Raw genomic sequence first — 20,637 nt, 5'->3', positions numbered from 1 at the left:
TTAACTGATGAATGGATAAACAGAATGTGGTATATCAATACCATAGAATATTATTTGGCCATGAAAAGAAAAGAAATACTGATCCATGCTACTACATGGATGAGCCTCTCCATGATGCTAAGGGAGAGAAGCCAGTCACAAAAGACCACATATTATATGATGCTATTTATACAGAATGCCCAGAACAGGCAAACCTATAGAGATGCAGATTAGTGGTTGCTTAGGGGTGGAGGGATTGGGGGTACAGGGTGGGCAGTAGCTAAAAAGTTTCTTTTTGAGGGGATGAAAATGTTCTAAAAACTGTGGTGATGGTTGCACAACTCTGTGAATATAGTAAGTACCATTGAATTGTACAATTTAAATGGATGAACTATATAGTATGCAAATTATATCTCAATAAAGATATTTTTTAAAAAGAATGCTGATAAGAAATCCATAGGGGAAAAAATGAAGAGAGGGAAAAGACTTCTAGGCAGAAGTCATATCATAAACAGAGGTACATAGGAAAGAAATATCATATATGCATAATAGTATAAGCAGTTTAATCATGTTTAACACTATGTTGCAGGCACTGTTCTAGGCACTGGAATATGCAGTGAACAAAACTGAGAAAAATCCCTGTCCTCGTGGAACTTACATTCTAACAGGGGAAATATACTAAACAAAATGCCTAGTTAGAAGAGAATAAGCGTTATTGAAAACAAAAATATGAAGCAGATAAGAGGGATTGAAGGCATTGTATTGGGGGGGGAGGTTTACAATTTTATATAGAGTAACCTCATTGCAGAAGCAGCTTTTGAGTAAAAGACCCAAGGAGAGGAAGGAAGCTGTGTGCCTCTGGGGAAAGAATTCCAGACAGATGGTACAGCAAGTACAAAGGCTGGTGTCAGAGTGTACCTAACATTTTGGAGCAGCCAGATCATGCAGGGCCTTCTAGACAATTCTAAGGATGTTGACTTCACTCTGAGTGAAGTGGAAAACCACTGGAGGGTTTTATGGCTGTAACACGATCACTCTGGTCCCTGTGTTGAAAAGACACTGAGTGGGGGGTAAGTACAGCAGCAGCAAGAGCAGTTAGGAGACTAGAGCAATAGTCCAGGAAAGTGGAAATGGTAGTTTGGACCAGATTCACTGCAGTAGAGGTGGTAAGAAATATCACCAACCAGAACCCTGTGGGACCTTCCCGGGACAGACCCCTTCCCCATATCCTCTGCTTTAGCTCCTCTCTACAGTGCCTAGGTAACAGTATCTGATGCACATTTCCTGAGTTGTTTTGCAGATGCTAAACCCCCACCAAATGGAAGAAATTAACTACTTGATGACCATGAGCACATAGCCCCCAGACCTACTGACGCCTAAGGATTGATAATGTTAACCCTTGTGACACTGCCCTGTCACCTCACCATCAACCAATCAGAGAACTGTGCACGAGCTGATCACAAACCCTGGGACTCCCTTCCCTCACCTGGCCTTTAAAAATGCTTTGCTGAAACCTATCAGGGAGTTTGGGTCTTTTAAGCCCTAACTGTCTGGACTCCTTGCTTGGTGCCCTGTAATAAATGCTGCACTTTCCTTCACCACAACCTGGTGTCAGTAGACTGGCTTTACTGCACTCAGATGAGTGGACTCAAGTTTGGTTTGGTAACAGAAGTGGTTAAATTTTTGATATATTATGAATGTAATTCCTTCAGTATCTCCACATGGATTGGATATGGCAGGAGAGAAACAGAAGACTCAGGGACCACCACAGGGGTTTGGCCTGAACAGCTGCAAGCTGGAATTGCCATTTACTGAGGTTTTGTTTTTTTTTTTTTTGAGGAGAGGTGGTTGTCAAGGTTCAGTGTTGGACATGTTAAACCTGAGATGTCTGAATACATACAAGTACAGCTATAGAGTAAGAGTGAATCTAGAGCTGAGGAGAGTGGTCTGGACTGCATATGGAAATTTAGGAGTCTGCAGTATAAAAGATGGTATCTAAAGCCCTGAGACTGGGTGCAAATTTACTAAAACCGTGATGAGTTTAGTTGCACTAGAACATAAAGGATGTGAAGGTGGGGGATGTACTTGGAAGGTAAGCAGGTACAAGCAACTCTATGCCAATAAAACGGACAACCTAGAAGAAATGGACAATTCTTAGAAAGGTACAACCTCCCAAGACTGAGCCAGGAAGAAATAGAAAATATGAACAGACAAATTACCAGTACTGAAGTTGAATCAGTGATTTAAAAACTCCCAACAAACAAAAGCCCAGGACCAGATGGCTTCACAGGTGAATTCTACCAAACATTTAGAGAAGAGTTAATGCCTATCCTTCTGAAACTATTCCAAAAAATTGCAGAGGAAGGAATACTTTCGAACCTGATACCAAAACCAAAGATGCCACACACAAAAAAGGAAAATTACAGGCCAATATCACTGATGAGCATAGATGCAAAAGTCTTCAACAAAATACTAGCAAACTGAATCCAACAACACATTAAAAGAATCATACACCATGATCCAGTGGGATTTATCCCAGGGATGCAAGGATTTTTCAATATCTGCAAATCAGTCAGTGTGATACACCACATGAACAAATTGAAGAATAAAAACCATATGATCATCTCAGTAGATGAGAAGGTAAGCAGGGACAAAATTATAGGTGACCTTATATTCTATGCATATGAATTTGCAGTTTATCTTGATAGGGAGTTGCTGAAATCAGCAGAAAGATGTAGTCAGACTTGCTTCAAACACAATTGCTTCATGACACTGTGGAAGTGTGAAGGAAGGATTAGAGACATACACTACCTAGGTTATTACAAACTTTAGGAAAGAACTGTCGCACAAATGTTTCTCAAATCTCTCTATACACCAGACCAGACATAGGATGGGACAACTCCCGAGTCTCATCAAGGTGAACCATTATATTAATTTTATTCATCTTGTTCACATGGGAAAAGCATTCAATGAGTTAATTGGCACCAGTGCTGTGGTCAGCTTGAAAATTAGATTTCTCTGTGTGAAAGAATTCATTATTTAGAATTTTAGGAACTAGTTCACCCTCACCTCAAAACTTTAATCCCTCAGCTTTCCAGGTGACACAAAATTGAGTACCAGGCCATTCAAAGTTGAAAGTCAAACTAAGACTTACAATTTCTTGAGCCATGGTGATTCCCTCTGGTGCCTCTCTTCCAATGATGTCACAGCGGCAAGGACGTGTGTTGTGTCATCTTTCCTAAAATGCAGGAAATGTATTTTATTTTTATTGTTATGAAAACTTTGAAAAATAAAGGAAAAAAAGTGGGAGTTTCTATTTAATGTTTTGCTGACACCTAGTGCTGGAACTCTGCATATTCAACTAGCTGCTCTAAAAAAAAAAAAAAATTAACAGGATTTATACAGTGCCATGAGTTCAGCAATAACAACAATCTCTTTTGGCAAATAATATCTATCTAAACATCATTTCTCATATTTATATATCAGCCTTTTAAAGCGTTCAGACACCAGTCCTTTTAAATGACTAAGAATTCAATGTGAAGGCAATTTCTTTCTAGTCTCAATTTTGGTTACCTGCTGGGGGAATTCCTGAGAGCACATGAAGGCCCAAGGAGGTCAGAATTTCACTTTCTGGAAGTTGTGAACACTTAGGATAAATTCCCTTTAGAAGTTGAATCAGGTGGGACTGGAATTCACAATGTTTTCATAACCATACTTTTCAACTATTTAAGAATCCTCAATTTCACACTGAGGGTTTATATTAAACAGCCAAAATTTAGCCCTGTATGTAACTATTATAAACTACCATTTGCAAAAAAGAATGAATTAGTAAATGGGGGAGGGGAAAATGACTTCTTTTTTCCCCCAGCTTTATTGAGACATAATTAACATAGAACACTGTGTACATTTAAAGTGTGCAATGGGACGATTCCATGTATGTATATGTTGTGATATGATGACCATGATAAGGTTAGTTAACACATCCTTCACCTCAGTTACGTCATTTGTGTGTGTGTGGTGAGAACTTTTAAGACTTACTCTCTTGGCAACTTTCAAATACACAATACAGCATTGGTAACTATGGTCACCATGCTGTATATTACATCCCCGGAACTTATTCATCTTATAACTGGAAGTTTGAACCCTCTGACCACCTTCACCCATTTCCCTCACACCCTTGCCCCTGGCAACCACCAATTTACTCAGTTTCTGTGAGTTTGGTTTTTTTTTTAGATTCCACATATAGGTGAGATCATACCATATTTGTCTTTCTCTGTTTGACTTTTTTCACCTAGCATAATGCTGCCACAAATGTCAGGATTTCCTTCATTTTTACAGCTGAGAAGCATTTTACTTTATACATAAATATATATATTATATATATAATATATATAATATAATATACATATTATATATTATATATAATACATAGTATATTATATATAGTATGGTAATATAGTATATTATATATAATATATATTATATATAATAGTATATATATTTTATATTATACAATATATACTTATATATATTTTATAAAATAAAATATATGTGTGTTTGTGTGTATATATATATATATATATATCACATTTTGTTTATCCATTCATCTGTCAACAACAGACACTTAGATTGTTTCCATGTCTTGGCTATTGTAAATAATGCTGCAGCGAACATGGGGGTATAGATATCTCTTTGAGATAGTGATTCCTTTTCCTTTGAATATATACCCAGAAGTGGGATTGCTGGATCAGATGGGAATTCTGTTTTTAATTTCTTGAGGAACCTCCATATTGTTTCCCGTATAGGCGTACCAATTTATATTCACACCAAAAGTGTACCAGGGGTTCCTTTTCTCCGCACCCTCACTAACACTTGTTACTTCTTGTTTTTTTTTTCTTTTTGATAATAGCCAAAAAATGACTTCTTATGGTATGCAATAATTTTGAGGCAACAGGCATTATTTGCATACTCATCATTAAAAACAGGGTTTGAACTACTGTCTGGTAACTAAGTCATGTAGGCAGTAGAAGCATTCAAGAGGATTACATTTGTGTTTGGAAGTGTTTTAGCTACAGAGGCAAGGCAAGAAATGAAAAATGTAAGGTTTGTAAAAATGAATGTACCAGTTCTCTGCTTGAATCTGCATCTGCTAGCTGTGTGATCTTAGATAAGTTACTCAACATCCCTGTGCCTCAGTTGCCTCCTCTTTAAACTAGGGATAGTAGTACTTGCTGTGGGTTGCGGTGAGGATTGGAGTGTTCTACAAAGTTCCTGACGCATAGCAAGTGCCCAATAAACAAGAACTGCTATTTGTAATAACAGTATGAAAAATAATTAAGCTTACTCCCTGCCTCCTCGCATGGAGTTGAATATGGTCCCAGGGGCAAGAGAAGGAGGTTCCCTGTTGCAAAGTCTCCAGGGCATTGTGGAACGTAATTGTGATAACCGCGGCATCAACAGGAAGTGCCACAGACCCAAGTTAAGTGGCCCCTGGCAGGTCATGGAGGCATGCTCTCAGAGGGGATAGGAAATCAGTAGGAACAGTCAGCCTTGCTCAAGTTTAGAGAAACAGAAAGATAACTCCGAAAATTTTAACACTGTCTTACCACTCATTCACTACTCTATATGCCAAAGAAACAGAACTGATTGCTCTGAAACAAGGTGGTTAATACAGTGTAGGCTCTGGGGTCAGACTGACCTGAGTTTGAATTCAAGCTCTGCCACTGACAAACTGTGTGACTTTGTACAAATTACTTAACTTCTCTGAGCTTTATTCTATTCGTTGTAAAATTGGGAATAATAATAATAATAGCAATTAACTCTTAAAGCTATTACAAGAATTAAATGTGTGTGAATCACTCTGCACAATACCTGGAATATAGTCTGTAATCAATAGATCATTATTATTATACCATTAAATCATCCAACTTGCCACTATGACAATTATGGCCTCTATGTTTGAACTAGCCTGGTAGTTTCAAATGAATTGTAGTTATCTGAGAGGCATGTCTTCCATGTCTTTAGTTTTCTAAAGGTCAAACCTGATCATAATCACCATTCATTAAATCATCATTCATTAGCACATGCCAGGCATTTAGGTACTTTTTCTTCCTTAATCTTCACAACACCTAAATAAGGTAAATACTATTTTTCCCTTTCCACATGAGGAAAGGGAGACCCAAAGAAGATTAGGTAACTTGCCCCAGGTCATACTAGTAGCAAAGCCAATTTTTGAACTTAGGCCTGGGTTCTGAATCCTCTACTTTTGCTCAGTGCAGCGCTGCTCGACCTTTCAAAAACCACCTTCCATGACTTCCTACGGCCTCCAGGGCAAAAGTCAAACCCCTCAGCTTACTACATAAGGCTTTTCTTCAGCTGGGTCTGGCCCCTACTAACCCCTCTGGCGTCCATGCCTACAGCCCAATCACTGCATCCAAAAATCCTTCCCTGATGCCCTTCAGGAGCACGCTGGCCATATCTCTACCATGGCACTTGCCACACTGTAATATAAATATTGATTGCATTGTCTGTGTTCCTCAAAGGGCCATGAACTCTTTAGGGCACTGTGTCCTATCCATCTTTCTATTCCCACTATCTAGCAAAGTGCTTGGTGTAAAGTAGGAATTCAACCAATGTGTGTTGAGTGAGTGAATGAGTGAATGAATGAATGAATGAATGAGTGGATAGATTAATGAATATTGAGCAGGGAAGGTCCAAGTACAAAGTCCTACCACTTTTTAGAACAGTGGTGCTTAAAGTGTGGTCCCCACCCCAGAATCAGAAACTCTGGGGCTGAGACGGAGCCATCTGTAATTTAACAACACCCCCAGGTGATTCAGATGCACAGAAATGAAGGCTATGGTTATACAACAGATTAAAATTTTCAATAAACATGCAGATATGAACAATAAAAAGATTATGGTTATTTTTAAAACTAATTCCTTACATTTATTTGGTACTTAATAAATTAACAAAAGGCTTTCCTAACTACTACCTTTGAAATTAAAAATGAAACGGAGAGGAAAAATTATTAAGGAGTTCAGATCTGTTTTAGGTACATACCTATTTAGTAGGCCCCTGAGTTCCAAGGAACTAACTCTCTCTGCCATCATATCTGGAAAATAAAGAGTTTTGTGTCTCCAGAGGAGTGTTTGCCTGGCTGGGCTCAGGTAGCGGCCTCTGTGGTAAGCAGCCCTTCTGGTGAAATCCCATTGGGTGGATGAAGGATTCCAGGTGGGCAAGGTTAAGTGTGATTAAATACTAATTGGGGTTATACGAACGCCAAAGCTATGCGGGAAAAGATGTACTCAGGCTATGAGGGCTACATGAGTATTTTTAATACTTTACACAAACATGAAGTTTCAGTAAGTAAAAGAAGCAGCTTGCAAAATTATATGACCCCATTCTTAGTTTAAAAAATATTCTTTCATTCTCAGAGGAAGAAATTTGTGAATGGCATTAAAATATAATGGTGATTTTTTTTCTTTGGGTAGTGGGATGACCCTTAAAAAATTTTGTTTTCAAAATGTTTTTTGAAAGTTTTTTTCAAAAACCATTTTTTATAATGAGAAGAAGATAATAAAGGTATAAAATTGCTTCTGTGGACCTGGAGGGGACTGACATGCAGAACTAACAGCTGGTGTAGCTGGAGGCATGATTTGAAAAAGAAGATTGGAAACTTAGAGGCTGGAAAGAACCCAGGACGATCTGATATCAAGGGGCCTCCCGAAAACACTGAAATAAGAAGAGGCGATGTTCTGCTGGAGATTTCCGCAGGCAAAGACCGAGGACACTACAGACTTAGCTTTCTGCTAACTCAAAGGCAACCTTAAGCAAAGAGAAGGCAAGCGCCTGGGACGTGGATAGAACATGGCCTGGGTGTTTGTGGGGTTTTTTCCAGGACCTGGAAGGTGAGAGGGCTCACTTGGAAGGTGGAATTATCCAGAACAGTTAAGGGCTCCAGGGATCAAAACGGAAGTAGGTATAAACTAGAAGGGAGGAATAAGAGAAGTGAACAACTAGTGCCTGAAGCAAACTGTTTAGCACTTTAAACGTGTGCCAAGCTAAGTGCATAAAATGAGATTATGTACCTGTAACTTACAGATACTGCATATAGTTTATACCCTAAGATTTCTTCACATTATGGTAAAAATCAGCTGTGTTCTTGAAAATGATTGCCCCAGCAATAGTTACTTTGGAGTGGAGGTTGACACAGAATTAAAGCAAAAATTCTAAATCTCAAGGGCACACTCTTGGGAGAAGTGACCCCTCCCCCCCCCCACTTTGAGCCTTGGGAGTGGAAAGTTATTATTTGCGCAGTTACATTTATTGAGCAGTTAGTGTTTGGAAGGCTAAGTGCGTTGGATGGATTGACTCATTTATTCTTCAAAGGAGCCTTATGAGTTAGACACTGCTATTATGCCCAACTTTACAAGTAAGGGAATCGAGATCTAACTGGCAAAGGGCAATGTTAGGACTGTCTGACTTTGACGCCCAAATTCCTTCTACAATGCTAGCCTGCATTCGTTAGTCCTGAAAATACCCTAAAGCAAGTAACAATAGTTATAAAATACTACAATTAGTAATGCCTAGGGTGACCTTATAAAGAAACAGATATGTTTCTGTGTTGGTCATACTATGTTCATAGGAAATGTGAATTACTGTGATCTTTTGAAGGACAATTTGGTAATATTTACAAGAAGAATTTTAATGTAAGTACCCCTTGTTTCAATTATTGAGCTACTGGAAATTCACCCTAAGGTTTAACTGGCAAAGAACATGTGCAAGATGTTCAGTGCAAAGAACTAGAATCAACCAGTGTCCTTTAATAGGAAACTGGTTAACTAATTCGTGGTTCAGCCATTTTAAAAAATGAAGTAGGTCTATATGTTCTGAAGTGGAAAAATCACCAAGATATAGTAAGTGAAAAAGGCAAGGTGCTGAATGGTGTGTATAGTAAGATTACTTTTGTAGTAATTTAAAAAACACATATAGAAGATGGATTGATAGATGTACTAGCATATAAACATTTTTTTCCCCGAAAGGAAACAAAAAAGCCTTTAACAATAAATACCTTTGGAAAGAGTAACTGAGTTATTATATTTGTGCCATTTGGAGATACTTGGGCTTTAAAAGTTTTGTTTTCTTCTCCATGTTCACTGATTTTTTTTGTTTTTAGAAAAACACTTTATTAAATCTTTAAAATAAAAAACCTAACAGCTAGCATTTATTGAAGGTTCATAATGAGTAAGGGACTGTGCTAGGCATTTTACATATAATTCATTATATTCTGACATTAAATGATTAGCACCATTTTCTAGGTGAGGCGTTCGAGGCTCAGACAGGTGAAATAACTTGCTTGAGGTCCCACAGCTAGGAAGTGGGAAAGCTGCCGTTTGAAATGCCTGTCCCCCTCAATTCAGGGCCCTTGGCTCTCAACTACCAGGCTGTGCTCTTCTAATCGGTCTTTATATTCTCACTGCCTAATAAGAGTGAACTGGCAAACAACTGGAGTCTAATGAGGTAATGTATGTGAAAATACTTTTCTAAGTATAGAGATGTTTGGGGGGGAGAGGATGAGCAGGAGGGAATTTAAATTGGGCAGACCTGTCCACTGACCCCTAGACAGTCAGGATATTGGTGTTTTTCTTTTTCCCTGAGGAGGGGATGATCAACGAATTTTTTTCTCCTTTAAAATATTATAAAATTATATTTATTTCCCTTTTCCCCCAATAATACCTGATCACTGTTTTAAAATTAAAATGATATGGAGAAATGAAAGTCCTTTCATAATACCCCTCACTGATAATTAATGACTGTTTCAGATTATAATGGTTATATAACTATATATTGCACACTCCCACATATTTTACATCAATAGGAGCAACTATATATTTGTTCAGTATATTGCTTTTTTTTTCATCCTTACAATATATCTTGGCCATCTTTTCATATCAGCACTTAAAAATCTACTTTTCTCTTTTTAATAGCTGCACGGTATCTTATTTTGTGAATGTGTGTGTGTGTGTATGTACACGTTATTTTTTAAATCATCTGTTGAAGGACGTTTAAGTTACTTCCAATTGTTGACTTTCCTAGACGCTGCTGTAACGAATACCATTCCTAAGAAAGTTTAGAAGGATCTTCAGACTGTGTGACATTTGTCTACTCTGTAGTCGATGAGAGTGACCCAGTCGGACTCTGTACCGAGGGTAGGAGTATGTTTCCCTGCGGGGAGAAACGAAGAATTCTCTCCAAAATACTCTGGCCAACACATTCACATTAGAGTCGCCAACAGGTGGGACCACCCCAACAAGAAGGGCACCCTGTTTTGCCAGTTTAGTAACAGCAGAGACTTGCTACAATTGCTCAGCACTGATTGCTGGATCAGAAGAGGAATTTCCAGACTCAGTTACAAGCAGGGCTGGTGCAGGGCTGTGGATTCCCCCAGACAGTCTGGAGACAGCTAGCCAGGGAGATGGGCAGCAGAGCTCCAAATCAGGCAACAGCACGTGTGGAAGGAGCAGTGACCTACGAGGAGACTCATAATTCATAGACCAAACCTCTTCCAGCAGAGGGCAGTGCCTCAGATATCAGGCGGGACTCAGGCCAGCTGGAGCCAGAGCCGGAGACTTCGCGGGACAGATGACACCAACCCTAGGCTGAGGAGAAATTGAGCTAAACTGTCCTTTGGATACTGTAAGTGACATTGGGGAGTACTCAGGGAGAGACACAGTGGGACTTCACACGACTGTAATTTGTCTGTTGTCTAATGTCTAACAATTTGGGTTTGGTAATAAATCCCTATTTATACAGTTCAGCCATTAGGGCTTACAAGTTAAGGGGATTTGGGGTCAACTTAACTCGACTGGCCACTGACTCAGGTTTCTGGGTGCATGCCTGAATCAAAAAGGGAGTGACATGCCTAAAATATAACCTAGGCTTCTGGGACCCTGGGGCTCTGTGGATCTGACACAAAGTTTACAAATAGAAAGCAGAGGGAAAGATATGTAAGAAGTACCAATTTTATCTAAAAATAGAAACTTAGTGTGTTTAACCCGAGTCCTTTGCTTCTGAATTTCAAAGACTATGAAGGATGGCCGTTAAAACAAACTTTAACTTGGAAGAGCCAGCCATGCAAATTGCTGTGCCTGCAGATAATGAAAAGATTAAAAGAAGTTAGTCTGCTGGCCTAAACAATTTTCAATCAAGGCTTCCCTGCTGCGTAGCGGTTGGAATCAAAAATGGGGCAAAGCTGAGTTAGAGTACCGTAAAGTCTACTTCTAATCCTGTTGTTTTTCGAGCCTGGTGATAAGAAAGAAAGGAATGACTTTGGCATTTGCTGATGGAGACAAGGCAGATTTGCCAGATGATAAAAGTACCGTGTGTGTGTTTAATTATTTGTCAGGCGCGGCTAAATAAAACACACCACAGAGGAAATCAGAACCATTAGCGAAGTCGAAGGCTAATTTGCACGCGTTTCTCCGAAAAATGTCAAGTGGAAGGAATACCAGCAAAGAGAATCAACTTTCTTGGCTGTTTTATTTTCCCTTCCGCGTCTAGTCCGGAGATGTTTGGCGTTCTCCGGGTCGTTAGATCCGCCAAGAGCGGATCGAGTCCTCAGGCCGGGCCGGGGGCAGCTGAGACGCGGAGGGGCTTCCGCGAGGTCGGGGTGGGACTGTCCGCAGCATCGGCAGCAGGAACAGCAGCTGCGGGCAGCCGGGCGGAAAAAGGGAGGACGCCGGAGGTTCTGGGAGAGGCCCTTCGCCAAGGCCGTAGCCCCGACCCGAAACCGTCCCCTGGCCGTCTCGCCCAGCAGGGCGCGGCCCCAGCGCCACCCGGCTCGCCCCGGAGAGGTGGGACTTTCCCCACCGGAAGTGATCCCGTCCAGTCTCGGGGAACTGGGGCACCTCAACCAGTGTGTCAGGGAAACCCTTCCGGGTGTGTGCGGTGGGGGGGTGGGGGGTGAGAAAAAAAAAAGAGGTGGGTTCGCCTGGAGTCCCAGCGGCCGCCGCCGCCGGACGGCCCCCGCCCCTTTTCCCTCTGCGAGCCGCAGCTCAGGGGCGGCGGTGAGACCAAGGAGCCGGCCGATGGCCATGGCCTTGGCGTGACAGAGCCTCCCGGGCGGCCGGGCGGGTGCGGACGGCAGGGTAAGCGGCGGCGGTGTTGGCGGCGGTGGCCGGGTCCGGTGGGAGGGGAGGGGAGGCGGCCGGCCGGGCTGCCCGGCTGGGCCGGGCGGGGGTCCGGCGGGTAACGCGCGCCCTCTCCCCGCCCCATCACAGGCCGGACGACGCCCGCGGGAGCCGCGGCCCAGAGACTCGTCCGGGCAGCAGAGACTGGAGCAGAGCACACAGGCCCGGGCCGGCTCGGCGGCGCGAGCAGGAAGCGGGGTCCCTGGGCCCCTTTGTGTGAAGGGCGGGGGAGGGGTACGGGGCAGCCCCCGGCCGCGGGCTCCTCCGACGCCCGCCTTCCCGCGGGAGCCCCCGTCGGTCCTGCGGCGCCCACCCCTTCCCTCCGGGGGGCGCGCCTCGCCTCCCCCAGACTCCGGGCTGCTCCGGGCTCGCCCTCTCCCCACGCCCCCTGCCTGGGCTTCAGTTCCTATAGGAAGGGCATTACCATCCCATCCCCACCCACCCCGACACTTCGCTCTTTCCCCTCCCCCTCCTTTAACTTCCTCTTTTTCCCTCGTTGGGCCCTCGGCTGCTCTGCACTCTCCTCCCGGGTTCGCAGATTTCCGCCCACCTTCCGCCTCCCAGAGCCGCGCCGCAGCGAGCGGGGTGTAATTTTTCCCTCCCTCTGGTAGGAGTTGGGGAAGGTGAGACTCATGAGGGAATACAAGGTAGTGGTGTTAGGGAGCGGAGGGGTTGGCAAATCTGCCCTGACTGTGCAGTTTGTCACTGGGACTTTCATTGAGAAATATGACCCCACCATTGAAGATTTCTACCGCAAAGAGATCGAAGTGGACTCTTCCCCCTCCGTGCTGGAAATTCTGGACACCGCAGGAACTGAGCAGTTTGCCTCCATGAGAGATCTGTACATCAAAAACGGCCAAGGTTTCATCCTGGTTTATAGTCTGGTTAATCAACAGTCTTTTCAGGTAACCAAACCAAGTCTTGTAATTTGTTAGAAGGGGGTGTGGTAATCCTACATTTACTTCTGGTTTGCTTGCACCGTGCGTAAATGACTGTGTTTTGCTTTTGAAAGTTAGACATGGCGCATTTTTGAGGTTACTCCTGGCACGGAAAAGTATCGAGTTGTTTCTGTAGAGAGGACTAAAGTCTCAACCGTCAACAAATGTTTTAAAGTTATTTTTAAGTGAAAGAGAAGTGAAAAAGAAATGTCAGCTTGTGTATATTTAGCCTGGACTATATAGCCTTCTGAAGTTGCTTGTTCAAGTCAACAAGTCTTGGTTAATGTCCTCAACAAAACAACATTTAAAAGATAATCTCGGGCAAATAGAGCACTTCAGAAGGAAAATTATTTGGAGCCGATTATCTGTTGCACAGATAACTCCTCTGCGTCTGCTTCCCCCCTCCCCCTCTCTGTTCTCAGCCAAGTCTCTCAGCCAGATTTATAAATCTTAGTGCTGCAAGATGAAGAACTCAAGACCTGCCTTCTAGGCATTTTACTTACTTGGGGCGTGTGAAGGGAAGTCACTAATTGAAAAGACTAGTACCTAGAATTAATAACGAACAAAAATCTAGAATGACTCTCCTTTTTTGCAGTTCATCCAAATCGTTTCTGATAACATTGACAATATTTATAGAAAATATGTGGAACTGGGAACACTGAACAAGTGCAGATTTCTAACCCCCGGCCGGTGGCCGAACTGGAGGTGGTCCAATTTCTTCGGAAAATCTGTCGTGTCCTTCACTGGAAGACAGACTGGAGGTTTAACATTATTTTAAGAGATGCAATAAATGTTGCTATTTATTCCTTGAAAATAAATAACCTCATATTGACCCGTTATATTGACCTCCATTGATTTAGGAAATGGATATTTTTTTCTTGCATTTAAAGGTATGCACTAATGTTGCTTACTTAAGAGACATTAAGTGCTTTAGCCAAGCCAATGTACTAATTCCACTTTTCTTAGTATTTTAACTTAAAGTACTATAGTGAGCTTTTCCAGTAACCAGAATAGCAACTTCAGGATTTTTTTTTCTTTTAAAGATAATAAGTTGTGGGTAAATGAAACAAAGTTATTGTGACCAAACTAAAGTTCATTTTATGTAGGCTTAAATTCCAAAACATTACTATTATAAAAGCATTTTTCACCAGAAAGTACCAATGTGCCAAAGGTGCTATTTGACAGGCGTTTTCTTTCTAAAGGATCCTTGGGACATTTGTTATTCTATTAGCTGACTCTCTTGAGGCTGGCAGTCTTTTGAAGGGTTTTTCATAAGATATCCATTATAGCTACTTCTTTTATACACATAAATAGAGAGTGAAAAACTGCCATTATTTCAATGGAGACTTAAACTCTTTTAAGCCCAAATGCCATAAATTTGGAATCTCAGCTGAACTTGTGTTTCCATAAGGACACAGGGAAAAGAAGCTTAACCTAGAAGACTGAATTGATATGTGATCAAACAAAATTGTTACAAATGTCAAATGACTGTATGTTTTTGTAAATTTTCAGTCCCTTGTTTTTCCTTCATCCTGCAAGTGAATACTGTGCTCTGTAACTATTCAAATTAAACACGTGTTATATTTAAGTCAAATCTTTTAAGTTACCAAAAAATCCAAAAAACTGTAATGTTAGTATTAAATCTATAACATGTCTTAAATCAGTACTACCCGCCCCCCCAAAGTTCACCCTCCTAGAGAATTGTTAAGGCTCTTATGTTTTGTAATTAATTGTAATTACTTAGAAAAAGTAATACACGTGGGAGAAAATTTAAGTTGTAAACCCGAACATAGGCAAAGGAAAGTTTACTTCTTCCCGCCCAGTCTCCCCCCTGCATTGTCCCTCCCAGGAGCTGCTCACTAGTGTACAGTAATTTCTAACATTGAAGTGTACTTTGAGGATAAAGGCATACCGTTACATTTAAAATGAAACATTGAAGTGTGTGAATCTGTTTTTAACTTTGGTCTTCTAGACACAAAGCAGTGTTTTTGCTCCCACCTAAAACACTTTCAAGCGCTCTTGCTAAATGGCTAGGAATGCATAGATGCTGCCATCCTGTGCTAGGATAACAGGTGTTATCAGGAGTGATGACAAGCCGGCAGGTTTAAGGACATGGCCAGACACCCTTTTGTACAAATGGATTCATCATATTTGGGAATTTGCTTTTTACATCAGTATCGACTGAGGGAAAGAAGTGATTAAATGAGCCCTAAAGTTAGTGTGCAACCTACATTTTATATTCTTGACAGAAATCCAGCAGGTAGGGTCTGTGGAAATTATCTAGTTCCTACTTCAATGGAGAAAATGACATTTTCTCTATTTGGGTGTGTGGTTTTATTTTGGATTCAGCTTTCTCTACTTACTGAAGGATGACTTCTTGCAATATTGCAATATTTCTTTTATGGTTATGCAAATAGCATAATTTTTTTCCTTTCTCTTTGTGACTGTTTACATAGGATATCAAGCCAATGAGAGATCAGATTGTCAGAGTGAAGAGATATGAAAAAGTCCCACTGATCCTAGTAGGAAATAAAGTGGATCTGGAACCAGAAAGAGAGGTTATGTCTTCAGAAGGCAGAGCTCTGGCTCAAGAATGGGGCTGTCCTTTCATGGAGACATCGGCAAAAAGTAAATCAATGGTGGATGAACTTTTTGCCGAGATCGTCAGGCAAATGAACTATTCTTCCCTGCCCGAGAAGCAAGATCAGTGTTGTACAACTTGCGTTGTCCAGTAAAAAAAAAAAGATAACCTCAATCATGGCCATACCGAGCAGGTTAGTTGTTGATGGAACCTTATGTTTTTGGTCAAGTGGAACAAAAAGCTGGGTAATACTAATAATACACATTGTGCTACCTTAAATTTCTTTATTTTTAAAATAATATTTCCCTTAGCGCAAAATAGTCAACATTCAATGTAGAAAATCGAAAAAATTACAGATTAGTAAAATGAAGGTAAGAAATTGCCTGTATTCCCATCACCAAGATTTGTTTTTTAAAGCGACTTACTGTTCTTCTCTCTCTGGTAACATTCCTTTTGGGTGGGATAAGTTAAAGAATGATACACCTTTTCCCTGTTTTGGTGATGTAGCATCCAAAATGCATGGGAGAGCATCCAGTAATAACTTGAGAAGATGATTAGTTTTGTGTTTTCTTTGCTTTTCTATCCCGGGCTGGAGAGCTGCTGTAATTGAAATCATCAATTTACTAATCACCCAAGTGCTAGATTTACAGGATGATTATTTAATCAAGTTCATCTGTACCTTGCACTGGAGGGACTTAAGTGACCTCTGATAATAATAAATTACAGTGCCACAATGTACCTTGACTTCATTATGAATATATGGTCCAGATGAGAATCTGGTGAAATCATCTGTGATGTGTTTAGAACGGAGTGGAGTTAATAAGAACAATAGTAAAATCTTCAAACCTTTCACTGGGCTAAATAACTTAATAAAGGTTTTTTTAATGAATGTGTTTTTGGAAAAGTAAGGTTATATAAAACTTAGTGAGCATTTAAAATGAGATTATTTTATTCATGTCATGATCTTTTAATCTAGATTGTAATTGGGCAGGTAGTCTCACTTAGACAATAATACTTAGATTATAAGATAAGACAACAAATATCCTGGATGACTGAGAAACCACAGAAAATGCCAGACTAGCCTGACAATATCAGGAATGGAATTGATTGTTTTGAGCCAAGACTGACCTCAAGTCTAAGAGGCAGTGTTGCAAATGGCAACAGTCATTTCAGATCGCAGAGATGATTCCTAATCAAAGGTCTGGCTTTATATGTGCTCCCTGGAGAAAAGACTAACAGTCCCTAATTTATCTTTTCAGACAAGATCTTCTGTCAGCTAGTGTCATCTTTGAAAATGAAGGATGACAACAGTGCTTTATTCAAAATGCTTTCACTCATCAGTTTTTGAGCATACCAGAATGAGATGAAAACACATTCATTGTCTTATACCTAGCTCCATCTGTTATCATATGGTGTCACTGTGCAGACTGTAGCCCAGCATATGTTTTGTTGATATCATCACACTTGCAATATATTTTTTTGAGGCAGGAACAGGCCTATGTAGGTGATTGAGTCCAGGGTTCTTGATACCACAATGTCTCTTCTTAAATTGTAAGCCAGCTTCAAGTTTGAGCAAGTTCTGTGTGGTGTCGCATCTTTACCATTATGCTCTACTTCTCTGACACTTTTAACCAGGCAAATGACGTTAAGTGTATGCATTTTAGTTTTATCATCTTTATAAAAAATTAACCAGCTCCTGCAAAATGTTCCCAGTTTTTTTCCGTCATTAATGTAGACAGCTATAGGAAGGAAACTGAATAAAATTGGTCTCACATGTAGAGGGCCACTGTCTTAGTCAAATTGGCGAATGAGTAATGTCTAAAGCTATTTTTTTTTTTTTATTAAGACTTTTTTTTTTTTTATAGCTACTTTATTTATTTATTTATTTATTTATTTTTGGCTGTGTTGGGTCTTCGGTTCGTGCGAGGGCTTTCTCCGGTTACGGCAAGTGGGGGCCACTCTTCATCGCGGTGCGGGGACCGCTCTTCATCGCGGTGCGCGGGCCTCTCACCGTCGCGGCCTCTCCTGTTGCGGGGCACAGGCTCCAGACGCGCACGCTCAGTAGCTGTGGCTCACGGGCCCAGCTGCTCCGTGGCATGTGGGATCTTCCGAGACCAGGGCTCGAACCCGTGTCCCCTGCATTAGCAGGCAGATTCTCAACCACTGCGCCACCAGGGAAGCCCCTAAAGCTATTTTTAAAGATTTCTTATTCTGAGTTATTTCTGAGTTTATTTCATTTTGCAGCTTTTGTGATCTAAATTACTTTTAATCTGTTTGGTTACCTACAAGAATGATTAAGTAGACTTTTTAATATCTCAAGGAAACTATGTTTATATTTTTTGTTAACTAAGGTACTAAAATCAGAAAATATTAATAACAATAATTGCTCATTTTTATAATAATGGGTTAAGTTGCCTGTGTAGTTTTTGTTTGGTTTTTATAAGCAGAATACACAATTGAAGGTGTGAGTCTTGAAATAAAATATCTAATCAGCTGGATTTCTGAAAATGTTATAGGGAGTCGCCTGACCAAGATCTTTTAGAACAAAGCACACTATATGCAGTGGGTTTTTTTGCTATCAAATAAAATTGAACTGATGTGCACAGGTATCTGTAATCGGAGGTCCATAAAGTGTGTGGTTGTGCTTGCTTACTATTTATTTGAAAAAATAGGTGATGGATTCTGAGTCCTATAGCTTGAGTCATAGAGCTCTGAAGTCTGTCAGTCCCAGATTTAGATTGAAGATCAAACTTTGACAAATAAAGGTGATTTGGGAAATGTTTGTCCTTAATATTTAGAAGAGTACCTTGTCCAAGTTAGAGATAGTAAGACTCAAGTAAGTCAGAAGAACTGTGATTGTTGTAAGTTGGTTTCTCTTAATTGAAAGGGAAAATATATTAATGCTGTAAGCATTACTGCTGATAATTCCTCACATTTATTTCTTACCACCCTTCAATTTGAGTCACCAGTCTGTTGCCCAACACCTGTTTATCTGCATGGCTCCCAGGATTGTTTCCTCACCTTTCACCCTCCCACTGGCAGTAATCTTACTGTAAGTTCGGAAGCAATGCCAGATTCCTTATGCACTGCTTTCGTGGCTGGTTTCCTTACTGACCTGAGGAGCCTGCCGTCAACTGCTTTGAAGGACTTCATTTACTGTGCAGCAGAAGTATAATAGAAACCCAGGTCAGTGTTGCAGCCCTGTCTTGGTTTCATTAACTGTATCATCGTTCCTCTGTATTGGTGTAAATAGTTGACATTTGGCTGTTGTGAGATACTGTCGTTGAGACTGATGAGTGTTTTGTTAATAATCTCGTAATACTATAAAAGAAGTAACTCACAGTGCTGTGGGGTTTCAGGGAAAGGAGAGACCACGGTCAGCTAGCGCAGGTTCTCAGCATTCAGGACTCTGCCGTAGGGAGCGTCCTGTGCATTGCAGAGCGTTTCGCAGCATCCCTAGCCTCCACCTACTAGATGCCAAGGGCGTTCCCCCCGCCCCTCTGTTGTGATGAACAGTCATATTTCCAGACATCGCCAGGTGTCTCCTGGGGGGCAAAATTGCCCCTGGTTAAGAGCCACTGATTTAGAGGAACTGGGGAGCAGTAGCATTTGAGTCAGGCCTTGAAGAATGGGTAGGATTTGAGTGGATGGGGGGAGGGGTAGAGGTGATTTCCAAACAGAGGGAATGCCAGAAAGAAACAAAATAGTATCCTAAAAATATTCTGTTAATTCCCTGAAAGGTGGGAAGTACAGTAAAGTTATTCCTTAAATGTGATCATTTGGTAAATACTCTTTTGGCAAATAGAATTTCTTTAAAGATTATTTTTTCGAGGATTCCTGTATCTCAGTCCAGTATTGACAAAAATTATTATTATTTTTTTTAAAAAAAAACAGGAATAAAAGAAGGTGTTCTTTACTACAGCTTGAAGGTCTCCTGCAGGATTTTATCCTATTTTTCTCCGTGTATTATGGACGGGTTCTCTCAACGAGAGTAAGTGGTGCATAAGAGTACCAAACACCGGGAATCAAACTGAAAGAACAAAGATCATTATTTATGTCAGCCTCAGTTCATTATATATGTCAGCCCGAAGAAAAAGGGAGATTCTTGATTCAAGACTAGTACATCATTTCACGTGGCGGCAGAATGCCCGGGATGTTAACAAAGGCTCCTGAAAGGCTGAACCATCTATGAATGTCGTTTTAGTCTAGCTGGCCTTACTATTTCTAAACACAGTGGAATTGATCAGCATTTTCAGGGTTTTTTTTTAATAAATAAATATGTGGAATCAGAATTGTTTCTAATCTTTTTTTCCAGCTTTTAATTAGATATGATATGCCGGGGATTTAGCAGATGTGAGGGGGAAATCATGAAAATTAAATCACATTTTGTACTTTAAAATGCTGGCATTTTCATATCCAAGTTAAATATTAATCATATCAGTAAAACACTGGGGTGGAATTCTATTGTTGAAGTTACAGTTTAGATAGATCCTTTTTTCCCGCCTGCCCTATCTTGCTTATCACTTTGGAGAAAATAGCTTACTTTAAATGCTCGTTTGTCATCCAGTTCACATGGTGAGCCAGAATGGAGCCTGTGACACAGCGGCCCTGAGTGGAGGAGAAAGCATTCCTTGGGGTAGCGTGTACCATATAGATCTGCAGTGGACCTGGGGGAAAAGGGAAGAACAGAGTTGCCTTGTCCTTTCTGCCCACTAATTCTCCCAGACCTTCACTGACCCCCACAAGGTTCATGGTTTGGGACTGTTCAGGGTGGATAGGTGCCTAGTTACACCTGCTCTGGGTGTGGAGGTGTCTGTGATTAGAATGACTCTTTGTATATCTGTTCCCACTTTAACTGCTTCCTTTTAACCTCACGATTAGGCTTTTATTGCAGAATAAAATGCATTTGAGCCATTCACTTTTACTCTGTTACCTCTCTAGCTTAGAA

At 40.9% G+C, this 20,637-nt stretch overlaps 1 protein-coding gene and 1 long non-coding RNA gene across 3 annotated transcripts; both read left to right on the top strand.

The window, feature by feature from the left end:
• The first annotated feature begins 10,563 nt into the window (after window positions 1–10,563).
• On the top strand, window positions 10,564–15,883 carry RAP2C (RAP2C, member of RAS oncogene family). Of its 2 annotated transcripts, none has more exons than XM_057538192.1 (3): window positions 10,564–10,677; window positions 12,261–13,075; window positions 15,565–15,882. In XM_057538192.1, exons 2-3 carry the CDS (start codon window positions 12,803–12,805, stop codon window positions 15,841–15,843), a joined length of 552 nt encoding a protein of 183 aa, XP_057394175.1. In that variant the 5' UTR covers window positions 10,564–10,677; window positions 12,261–12,802; the 3' UTR covers window positions 15,844–15,882. The 2 variants fall into 2 exon arrangements, with proteins under 2 accessions (XP_057394175.1, XP_057394176.1); XM_057538193.1 differs by lacking the exon at window positions 10,564–10,677 and adding an exon at window positions 11,914–12,128 and having other exon boundaries at window positions 15,565–15,883.
• A 1,995-nt stretch (window positions 15,884–17,878) lies between these two features.
• Window positions 17,879–19,981, top strand: LOC130706389 (uncharacterized). Its single transcript, XR_009006668.1, has 2 exons — window positions 17,879–18,875; window positions 19,584–19,981. It is a non-coding gene; the product is annotated as an uncharacterized LOC130706389 (long non-coding RNA).
• Window positions 19,982–20,637: the final 656 nt, after the last annotated feature.

The sequence above is a fragment of the Balaenoptera acutorostrata genome, chromosome X (assembly GCF_949987535.1).
Source record: "Balaenoptera acutorostrata chromosome X, mBalAcu1.1, whole genome shotgun sequence".
In the NCBI taxonomy this organism is placed as follows: domain Eukaryota; kingdom Metazoa; phylum Chordata; class Mammalia; order Artiodactyla; family Balaenopteridae; genus Balaenoptera; species Balaenoptera acutorostrata.
This window is presented reverse-complemented; position numbering and strand designations above follow the sequence as displayed.